We start from the raw sequence: 11,225 nt of genomic DNA on the forward strand, positions 1-11,225 counted from the left end.
CTCAGGTTGGTCTGGACAGCAAAACTGAGGAACCGTCACTTGGTGAAGGAGAGATTTTAGGAGAAGGGACTAATCATGAAGGTAATAAGACACATCCATCTTGGCAGCTTTTAATATGTTAAAACACATTCCCACAAGTCCCAGAAGAGGCAGTTATCCTGCCTGCTCTCAGCCTCTGTGGAACTGCAGTGCCTGTCTGCCTTCTGTCTGGTATTGGCATGCCACTGCAGTACAGGCAGTGCTCACCTGAATGAGAGATCTACAGAAGCCTAAACAGGCATTAACTCTGCCTGAAAACAGGGTTCATTTCTCTAGGATGCCTTTTGTTACCAATAGAGCAAATAAGGAGCTGAGCCCCATCCATACAGTCAGGCAGTTTTTCTGTATGATTTCAAGAGTCTCTTGTGTGATGGTGTCTTTCTGCAGTTTTACAGATGAGGTGTGTTTCAGTGAACAAGTGCAGTACAAATGGATAATGAAAGTTCACAAAGTTTATGCTACTGAAGTTCCTTTCACTGCATGCAGTTACTTTCTTACTCATTATGCCTTTATTGCTTTCTTTTAGGAAAGGAGCTGGGTTGCTGTTACTATTTAACCAAGCAAGACACTGTTTGGACAACCATCCAAAAAGAGGAGAGCACCAGTGTGAGGCCAGAAGGAGCTTTTCTTCACTTAAAGGGTTCAAAAATGCTGCAAACTCACAGCTACCTTCACTTCAGTGTTGGGATAGTGGAGCTGACAGGTTTTATGCACTCTGGTCTACAAGCTGAGAAATGTGACTTGTGAAGGTAGGGGCTGGTGCCTTGGTGTGTATGCTTTGCCTGGTGAGGAGGGGACAGGCAAAGATTTTGTAGTGTTTTATCAAGAGACCTATCAGTGAATTTGGTGTAAAAGTCAAAGCACTGCATAACAGACAACTTTTCTCAGGAGCAATCGTTTATGGCCCATCATCTGAAACAAACATTTGCATGTGAGACAGTGGTAGTTCTTCATAGTGTAACATTTCTGAGTTAAGCCAGAGCAAGAAACAGTCATGTTTTTTACCAGCTGGGAAAAACAAAACAAAACCACAAACAAACAAAAACCAAAACAAACAAACACAACCTCTGAGTAGAAGTAAAGACAAACAGCTGTGAAGGGAGGCATTTTTGTACAGAAAACCAGCGGATCTGTCCTAGATTTATGCCACAGGTAGTCAAATGCCAGTCCTCATTTATTGCACTTATTGCTTTATGTGGTAGCTGTCTGTGCTTGATCTGTAGCTGCACCTGGTTTTGTTTGTTGGTTCAGTGTTGTCCTTACTGGAGATATATCCAGTTTCCCAGCACTGAAGTGCTCTTTTTTCCCAGGATTAGTGTGAAACTAACCTCTGCTTTGACTAGGGTCTAATTCACAGAATTTAAATTCACACGAAAAGGCACTATTCATTTTTGTGTACTGTATATTCTCCTATCTAATTCCTGCATCTAATTTCTTATTAGAAATTATTATTTCTTATTGTAGGTCAGTCTGTCCTGCAGAGATATACATAAATGGAAACTATATCCACAGGGATTAACATAAATGGAAACCTACAGCAGACTTCAGCTTCTAATATATGTTAAAGCAGTCATCATCTCAATGCAATTAAAAAAAGGTACTGTCAAGACCTAGCTTACTTTACTGTTGTATTTGTTTTCCTAAGTGTTTTCTGGTGTGAATTGGTACAAAAATCAAGTCCCTGTTTTGCTCTGTCAATCACTGGCATTATCATATTGATATACACTGAAACTGTAAACCAGGCTTGTCTAATGAGAACAGTCAAAAAAGTAAGATTAGTTTATGCCACAGGAAGTTTAATCATGTTTCTCAGCTTATATTCTCTGAGCTGAATCTGATCTCTAAGACCTTAAAAGGCAATGTAAAAAATGATCACTAAAAAAAAAAATAGAAAAAAATAACACTTTCTGTATGTTTATGCATGTTTGTTGGGAAGAAAAAGCTGGTAGTGAATCACAGGATTGCAGTCATGGTAGATTAGATTAATAGTAACCATTGATGGATGCAATGGCCCAGGCATTGCTTTTGGTAATATCCCACCTAGGACAGGAGTGACACAAACCATCACCTTCCTTTGGGGCTACAACAGGATCCTGAAAAGGAAATATCAAAAAAAAAAAATCCACATTCCTCTTGAAGTGTGGAACAGGGAATGAAACAAAGCAGAAGACAGGAGTGTTGTTACACAAAATAAGTTTTCTTTAATTATGAAGTATCATGGTTGCACTAGGCCTTTACTTTCTATCCCATCCTTAACTCTTGCTTTGACACAGTGAGAAACACCTGGAGCAAAGGCTGCAAAAACCTGTGGCACTCTAATATTTGTACCCTTGAATTGCTGATACTCCTTCTCAAAACAGTCCCCTGCAACTGAAGCTCTCTTCAGTGCAGACAGGATAAGAAGAAATTTAAGTTAGCATTGACATAGTGACATGTGTGTGGCAGGGTAGGGGGTTAAATACGTTCCTGTGCCTCTGAAAGGTCAATCCTTCCACTCAGAGATGAGGAGTAACTTTTTTTCAACATATTTGAAAATAGTCTGAGAAGCTGGTTATCACTAAAGTAATGAAATAACTCATATCTGAAACCATGACATTTAATTAGCCCTTAGTATAGTTACTACTTCACATTTAAATACTTACACCAGAAGATATTTTTTTTACCCCTTTACTAATGTAGTAAAGCAAATACGCAATCACTTTTATTATAAAAATAACCCTTAGGTCAAATAGGAATACAATCAATAATTACACAAATATACATTTACAAATGTGTAAGATAGATACTTAGGGCACAGACAATATAAATATCCCTGTACCTTATTTCTGTGCAAAAAAGGCAGGCTAGTTTTAGTCAGTAACCAGCCCTTGTATGTTTTCTTCACTTCTTCTGATTTCAGTTAAACAGAAGGATTTTCAGATGAGATATTTGAAAGTTCAGCCTCAAGAGTCAAGAAAATACTTTCACTTTTAATCCAGATAAAGCACAGTAAGATTTTTTCTGTCTTCTTCCCAAATATTTCTTTCCTGTTCTTCAGCCTACATTTTTTGGAAGAGGAGGAAAATTTCAAGTTCAGTATTTTTTTTTCACAAGCCATCAGAGTGTGGTAGAGAATTAGACCCAAATGAAGTCAAGCTGCACTCTGAAACTAAACTACCACCATAGGTTTCAATTTAGCTTGTAGTAGAATCTCCAGCACACTTGCCTTCCTTGTAGCTGTCAAAAATAATTCTTCAGAAAAACACTTTGCTTTCTCTTGAAGCCTTTCACACAGTCCAAGAGAAGTCAAAATCAAGCAAGAGGTAGATCTTGTTCACCCTCCTAATTCCCCAGAGGTCTCCATTTGAATTACTCTGTTCTAGGACTGTAGGAGATGTGTATAAAGCAAGTTTTATGTCTATAAAAGTAGTGATTGACTTACACCCCTCACATCCTGTGGTCACTGACAACATTCAGTAACATGCTTGAGGAATTCTTCACTGCGTTCATCACTGAAAAACCTCATGCAATGAGGGCATCTGAGTTCACCCTGTGCCCTGCCCTCAGATCCCAAGTTTCCATTGTCCCCAGGAGGAGAAGCTTGTTCAGACTGTGAGTTTGTTCTTCTCGTGCCTGTCTGGCCTGGGCTGCTGCCTTGTAGATGTTCAACATTCGTCTGAACATACAAATGATTTTGGTTACCAGCGTGAACTCTGAAATGACTGCTTGTGTCTCTTGAGTCCTAGAAAGAGAAAGAAGAGCTCTTGAAAAAGATGCAATAAGAAATAAATTCCTTTAACAGGTGATATTTTATCACCTCTATCTGAAACACCACTCAAATATTTATCTGAAGCCTTGTAAGTAGATTACTAATCAGTTTTTGCAGTGTTAATATTGTTGTAAAGAAGGTTTGTAGAAAACACAGAATACAGCCAGTGTGGTACTTTAAAGATGCCAAGAGTCATGGCTGTCCTCTGCCTTCTAAGAATTCACCCTTCCTATGTTGATCCAAAAGTAGAAGAAAAAGGGACTGGAAAGGGGGATTACATCTCAACTGGGAAGCATCTCCACCAGAACTGACTACGAAACAATCTAAGTTTTTGATAGCTGCACTCAGCTGAAACTGGATTAGAAATACTAAGATATTTTTAAAATATATTTAAAAGTATATTTTAGTCCCAAATCCTGTTGACATGCTTAAATTATAAAAGTAGCATGCTGCTTTCTTACCTGTCTTCTTGCTAGCTGATGTTGCAGACATGCAACTTCTGCCTGAAGTTCTTGTATTTTACTCTGTGCTCGTTCTCTGTCTGATCTCTCAGACGTGAAATCGTCTTTATAAACCAGGACCTGAAATAGAAGTATTATGTTAATATTTTATAAATTAGAGCATTGGCAGGTTAGATGGAACAGCTTGAGACTATGATTCCTTTGTTACTTACTCCCAGAATCTCAGTATTATCTTCTCTATTGTATCTGTACTTCAAAGGTGTTTGTGTTTTTTACAGATCTTTTATGTTCTGTATTAAGGCCAGCAGAACTGCATGGGGTTCTTTAAGTAGAGTTTCCTTTAAATCTGTATTGTTAAGTATCTATATAGCCAAATGTGCCCAGACATGCAAATGTCCAAATAATAAATCCCTTCCCCCCCCACCTTGGACTTCAGTGGTCTGGGAAGAAACTAAGAATTCTCATCTCTAGGAAAAAGAAACTTAATGACCTGTTGCTCCAGCATCTGTATGCGCTCCTTGTCTCCTTCACTAGCCTTCTTCATGTCTTCCAGTTCTCTCTTGGTTTTTACACACTCATTCATTTTCTCTTCCAGTAGCTTGTTTAACCGGAATATCTCCTTGTGCATCAGGTCGGAATTCCTTGGTGCTGGAGCTCCACCGTGGTGCTGCTCCAGCTGTGACTTCAGCTCCTTCAGCTGCAGGTGGAGGCGCTTCACGTACTCATCCCTGCTGGCGTCGTACTTCTGCCACTTGGCATTCAAATCTTCCACCTGAAAGTTTAGGAGAGGCATGAAGAACATGAAGACACAAAATCCCAAGGTTTTGGAGGCTGTCTATATGTGCAGGACCAAAATTCTCTCGGGGATAATGTAAGATGCTGACCCGACCCCTGAGGGTGGGTAAGTCACTGCACAGGAGAGGATTGTGCAGGCTCCTCGTGGGCAGTATCCCATCTCCCAGTCCAAAGGGACAGGATTAAATCATGTGGAAAGGGAGGGCTTGGTGTTCACCCTGGGCACAGTGCTCTTCTTCTGGAGTGGAATACTGATCCACAGAAGGAACACGAGAAGTTTCTTCTGCACTGTATTTTTAACAACAAAACCCCAGTATGTTAAAAATTATACACTAAGTTGTTAGCTAAGGGAACAAAACCTGTGTGCCACATTGAAAGGACTAGGAAAAACTGTCTTGCTTTAACCTGCCATGTAATTAGATTAACCAGACCTTAGCTATTCCAAATTTACTCTAATACAAAATACTTAACAAATATTGATCAGTAACAAAATGAAAGTACTCACGTGAGCTACTTTTTGTTTTAACATCCTGTTTTCCTCTTGCAGGTTGCAGATAAGAGCCTGAAGTGACGTTTCATTGTCTAAAAGCTGTAATTTTCAGATAAAGTTAGGTGTTACTTCAAGCATAAAAATCTCAGATGCTGTTTGGCTGTGCTGTTAACTGGAAGTAATCTTTTTTTTTTCTAAGTAATGTGTAATGACATATCTAGGTTTTTATGACCTTAGTACTGCTATTAAATAGACCTTGTGAAAACAGAGTTTGAGTTTACACAAACTCCTTGTAAAACTGCTTGTCTGGGGTGGGAGAATGCATGACAAAAGCACAGATATGCCTTCATCTTGCTTTGTTATTACTGTCAATTTTGGCCTGTACTAGGAAGAAATTACTGAGGGGAAAAAACCCTGCTTGCTAAATAATTGACTAAAATGATACCTCTTTTTTACAGTTGTGACATCTGCTTAAAAAAACCCCAGTGTACATGAGTAATATAGAACACTTTTGTGTAAAATTCCCTAGAATCAGCTAGTAATGGCATCTGAAATTTCTCCTCTTCAAGAGGGAAGTCCCCACTGTACAAGGTTAGCTTCTTATTGCATATATCAAAGTCAATCAAGTTTCCCGTCTATCAATTACACGTTAAATATGATAATGCCAAATGCTTCAAGTCCCTTAAAATGTCCTTTTTTCTTCTATCTACTCAACCCCTGTTTCTTCCAAGTAACTTGAATGTAAGTTTTCTTTGGAAACCCTTCTGGGATGTTTGACAGAGCAGACAGTGAGGATGTATAAAGCTCATCACAACAGCACAGATGAGTGGTCATGTGAAAAACAGCATTACCACAGTGTAGCAGTAAGAGCATAAGTCAGAATTACTCTTTTTCGTGAGAACTGTCTGCAGCACCCTACTCAATGCTCTGACCTGTTACTAGAGGCAGCATTGCTAATGTTATTTCCTTATGGTGTTTTAATGAATTACCTAATGACTCTCAGCCATCTGGACTTCTGGAGAACAGAACAATGATCTACCTTTACCCCACGCTGAGAACTTTAACTGAAGCCTCAACAGCCATTAGCAAAGTACACCAAAATCCAGGGGTTTCTTTGTGCCCTGCAGTAGCATTTCTGACACTGTCCTGTTGTGAAGCTTTTTTAAAAAACATCCCTCCTGAAGAGAAGCATTGCCCCACACTCAGAGGCCAGGGGGAACCCCAGAGCAAAAAACCAAAAGGTAAGACACCTTGACTCATATTCCCCTAACCAACTTTCTGTAGGTCTGTACTACGTGTGCAAAGCCAAATCCTGAGCCGAGAAGACCACATGTCACAGAATTCTTAATATAAATACTACTTTGAAATGTCTCTACTTTGTCTTGTGATTTTGATACTTAAGCAAGTAATCAGGAGAGATCAGCTTCAAAATCACAGCACCATCTAGTGCTGCACAGAAACAGGGGTGGTGTAAAGTAGGTGCTGTCTGTTGTGTATTGAGGGAAGAACTGTAATCATGGAATTACTGAGGTTGGATGAAACCTCTCAAGTTCTTCTCCTCTCCAAAAAAGCCTCTGATGATGAGATGGCCAAAGCTGAAGTGGTAGACAGCTTCTTCCACTCTAAATTTCAGATATGCAGGATTATTTACCATTGCCATGGCAGTCTTAACACCCTACAGGAAATTATTTAAAGGGCTGTTTCTCACCATTCCCAGTTACAGCTATTGTACTGTAATTAACCTCTCAGACGCTAATAAGACTTTAAAGACACACACAATAGCTGTAAGAATACCTGATTAGATCTTTCTGTAGCTATCTGGTCATCTGAATTGCCCTTCTCTTTTCTTTGCTTCTCTTCTAGACATTTTGCCAGATGTTGACACATTTCTGCTGTGGACGCTAATTTGCGTTGAAGCTGATGAGTTTCATCAGTGAGTGAACGGCACAAAACATCACTGGTGGCCTGAGCCTTCTCCTTCTCTGCCAAGGTCTTCTGCAGCCGTAAGATTTCTCTTTCCTTTTCATATGGAGGCTGATTTATCATCTGCTGTATCTCTCCATTTTTCTCCTCTAGCTGCTGATTCAACTTCTGCACTTCCTAAATGGAGGGGGGAGGGGAAGTTATTTAAAAGCAAAATAAACTCAAAAGCCAAAATATATCTAAGACTGACTTCAATATTGCAGTAATTCCTTATTGCTCCTGTACTCATTGCAAAGAACTTAAAAAGTAGACAAAATCCATTTCATTTCTGCAGGATGACAAGACCTTGGAACTGTTGGATCAATCAATCAAGAACTCTCAGGCAGCCATGCAAGCACCTTCTAATCAGTAGAATGGAGGAACAAGCAGCAAAAATTCAGAAAGATTTTATGGCTGTACAGCAGCAACAGTAACAAGAAACAAAGTAATTTAAGATTAATAACTGTGGAGACTGAAAAACACTTACAGGTCCTGCACACTAAACTACCAGATAATAGAGATTTTCCTCATAAGAAAAAAAGGAACTGTAAAGTCATCAAAACCAGTGCAGTGTATTCACTGCCTGGCACTGTCACAAGGACAAAGCAGAGGTGGCACACAGAGCAACTTTCCCACCTAGGAAAGGATGGGGATGGTAAGGTAAGGAAAAGCAAGCAGAAAATAAGATCCATGTGGCAGCAGTGGTGCTAGTTTGGCCACAGCTGACTCCCAGGTATGTGAGGGGGTCTGACACAGCCCTGGGAGACCTTTGTACCTTGTTTCTGCATGTCCTTGTCCTATGGGAAGCTCTGTGGCATCCCCCACACTGCATTAACACCTCTGCAGGTGTTTTGAGAAGGAAGAGGTTTGCTTGGTGATTGTGCAAACCCCCTGTAATCCCATATACCAGAAAGGCACCAGTTCTGGCTTTGTAAACAAACAAGCTGCTGTTTACACACCCTCAAGATGCTGGTGCCAGAAATCTCTGCAGCACTGCTCCTCCAGAATGGAGGATCTCTGGATGCCAGTGCAGACCATGAGCCAGCTGCAACCTCAGCTCTGCCTTTGCAGCTCCCAGGAGTGCTAACAGAGCTGGGAATCACTGCAATCACTCTTGGCCAGCACACTGGCCTCTGGCTTCACAAAAATGCATCTTTTATTTGGCTATTATTTAGTGCCAATTTCAGTGTTCTGATTGGGCATAGCATTTCATTCTTTCAAGAAATATATATTAACATCTGACATAGATAAACAGCACTTGTTCTTATTACTGAAATTTAAATTCTTTAGCGTCGTGCTGAATGCTAAACTCCCCCTTCAAAAATATTCAGCATCAGCCTTTCAAATGCGTTCAGATACCATAGGATTGCATCTGTCTGCAAAGTGACAGTGAGATCATCTCTTATAACAAATTTCCAAACATGTACTTTTTAAAATGTATTTTTGGTGAGTGTCATATATAGAAAATGTTTTGTATAAGCATTAGGTCAAGAGATTACTTATGACAAAAACACTTGTTTCAGTTTTAAGTACTGCTGCTCAGTTTGGAAATTACTTCATGCAGCTTCATCTAGAAATAAATGCTTTAAAAATCTTTGAGTATTTCAGACTGAACCTGGGAAAGTTTTAATGACAGTAACCATAACAGCACTTGTGCTGGATGGGAAGGGATGCAGTTTTCAGAGTTTTTTTCTGTCAAGAAAGATACATTAGGGAAATCAGTATCTCCACACAATCCAGACTTGTCAGTTACTTCTTCAAATATGAACATGCTACTTCACTGTCAATACACAAATCCATTTTAAGAGCACTTTAAACAAAACACTTTAATAGAAAATTCGTGCCATCAGCTGATTAACCTTAGAGAACAAAATTGTTGCATCTGATAAATTCAAGGAGTGTTTTACTGTTTTTCTTTCTCCTTGTGAAAATAGTCTCATGAAGATCCATAGTGCCATGGAAAAGTTAGCTTTTTGGTTTAGGACTTGATGGTTTGCCTTTCTGAACTGAACGCAGGGGGCGCTACCTTTGGACCCAGCTGCTCTGGGCTCCCGCGGATGGAGCGGGCATCGCTCGGAGGGGCTGCGACCCCCGCTCGGAGGGGCTGCGACCCCCGCTCGGAGGGGCTCCAGTCCTCGCTCAGCCCCGGTTCGTGCGCGCCCCAGCTATTCCCAGCACCCGGCGAGCGCTCCGGGGCAGATCGCCCGCACCCCGCCGCTGCTCCCGCCCCTCGCTCCCCGCGCCCGCGGCTTTACCTGGCTCAGCGCCTCCTCTCTCCGCGCCGAGAGGCGCTCGCTGTCCCGCAGCTGCTGGCGGGCCTGGCCCAGCTGCTCCAGCAGGCTCTCCACCAGCGAGCACGCCGGCTCCGCGCCCGCCGCCGCATCCCCGCCCGGCGGCGGCCGCTGCCGCGCCAGGCTGGCCCGCAGCTCCCGGATCGCCGCCTCCTTGGCCGCCAGCTGCAGCTGCAGGTGCTTCACCTGCTGCGCCGACTCGTGGTACAGGGTGCAGAGCGCGTTGTACCGAGGCACTTTGTTCTTCAGGCTCCTGTTTTCCCGGTGCAGCTTCTCCAGCGTCTCCTCCACCTGCCTGAAGCGGGTCACCAAGGGGTCCGTGCTGCCGGCCTCGCTCACCGAGCACATGGCAGGGGCAGCTCCCTTCTCTTCTTTCTCCAGGGCGAGCAGGAGCCCGGGCAGGTGCATACAACCCCGGAGCGGAGCTGAACCGAGGCAGCGGCTCCGCTCTTCCGCCTTCCCCGCCGGGGGAGGAGGCAGCCGCCGCCTTTAAGGGCTCGCAGGACCCGCCTGTGCCGCAGCTCTTTGCTGGGGCCGGGGCCGGGGCCGGGGCCGGGCCTGGCGGCGCTCCGCCCCCGGGGAGAGCCCCGGCCGTGCCGAGAGCGCTTTCCCCCGCGGGCAGAGCGGGACGCGGCCCGCGGGCAGCGCCGCCCGGGGAACCCCGGCAGGGGCGAGCGGGAGAAGCGGCCCCGGGGGCGGGGGGAGAAACCTGGGGGCGAGGGAGCGGGGGAAGTCCCGGCTGAGCCGGGGGGCGCGGGCAGGCGGCTGCAGGAGGGGCGCACAGGGGAGGAGGGTCCCGGCCCAGCGAGGGTCCCTCGGGGGGCGGCGCCGGCCCCGCGTTGCGAAAGCCCCGGAGCGCCGCGTCCTCCCGGCGCCGCGGCGGGAATTCCCGGCTCCCAGCGGGATTTTCCCCGCCCCTGGCGACCCCCGGGATCTCCGCTCCGCCTGCCCGAGCGGCCCCGGCGGCGGCAGCAGGAGGAGAAAGGTCCGGGAATCCTCTGCCGGTGTTGGATCTGCATCGGTGGAGAGGGGCGGCTCCAGGCAGAGCAGCGCGTCCCTCTCACAAGCCGAGCACCTGGGCAGGTGTGGAAGGGGAATTCCTTGGCAAAGACCTCGAAGAGGTCCAAAAGTCTTCGGTTGTCAAAATCCGTATTACCAGCCGGTGTTTATACTCAAGATGAGTTGATCAGAGCACAACCAGCTGCTGGACAGTGAATCAATGTCCAGTTTTATTGCCCACCAGCTGCCCCTATGGTGGAGAACTTTTCCACTCTCAAGGGTAACACTCTTGTGGTATTTCTCATAGGGTATGGTGAGTTGGACTGAAAGAAAGCGTTTTGGATTGGTTTAGTTATGTCCATGTTACCATTCTGATGGAACCAAGTGGGAGGAAAGAGCCTTAAACCAGTACAAAAGTAAGTCCCAGGTTACATTTGGTT

General features: G+C 44.1%; 1 protein-coding gene across 2 annotated transcripts; it reads right to left on the reverse strand.

The window, feature by feature from the left end:
- Nucleotides 1-918: 918 nt before the first annotated feature.
- On the reverse strand, nt 919-10,236 carry TNIP2 (TNFAIP3 interacting protein 2). Of its 2 annotated transcripts, XM_063401501.1 has the most exons (7): nt 9,751-10,236; nt 7,328-7,633; nt 5,549-5,632; nt 4,739-5,020; nt 4,249-4,368; nt 3,461-3,760; nt 919-3,077 (listed from the first exon to the last, which is right to left on the reverse strand). In XM_063401501.1, the coding sequence occupies exons 1-6, from the start codon at nt 10,192-10,194 to the stop codon at nt 3,479-3,481; spliced, it is 1,518 nt and encodes a 505-aa protein (XP_063257571.1). In that variant the 5' UTR covers nt 10,195-10,236; the 3' UTR covers nt 919-3,077; nt 3,461-3,478. The 2 variants fall into 2 exon arrangements, with proteins under 2 accessions (XP_063257571.1, XP_063257570.1); XM_063401500.1 differs by having other exon boundaries at nt 919-3,760.
- Nucleotides 10,237-11,225: the final 989 nt, after the last annotated feature.

This window comes from Prinia subflava, chromosome 7 (assembly GCF_021018805.1).
Source record: "Prinia subflava isolate CZ2003 ecotype Zambia chromosome 7, Cam_Psub_1.2, whole genome shotgun sequence".
NCBI lineage: Eukaryota > Metazoa > Chordata > Aves > Passeriformes > Cisticolidae > Prinia > Prinia subflava.

Coding starts and splice junctions, on each gene's coding strand:
- TNIP2 (XM_063401501.1), bottom strand. CDS start 10,194: ATGCACCTGCCCGGGCTCCTGCTCGCCCTGGAGAAAGAAGAGAAGGGA. Junction 7,634..9,750: donor GAGAGGAGGCGCTGAGCCAG/GTAAAGCCGCGG, acceptor CCCTCCATTTAG/GAAGTGCAGAAGTTGAATCA. Junction 3,761..4,248: donor ATCAGCTAGCAAGAAGACAG/GTAAGAAAGCAG, acceptor TTCTCTTTCTAG/GACTCAAGAGACACAAGCAG.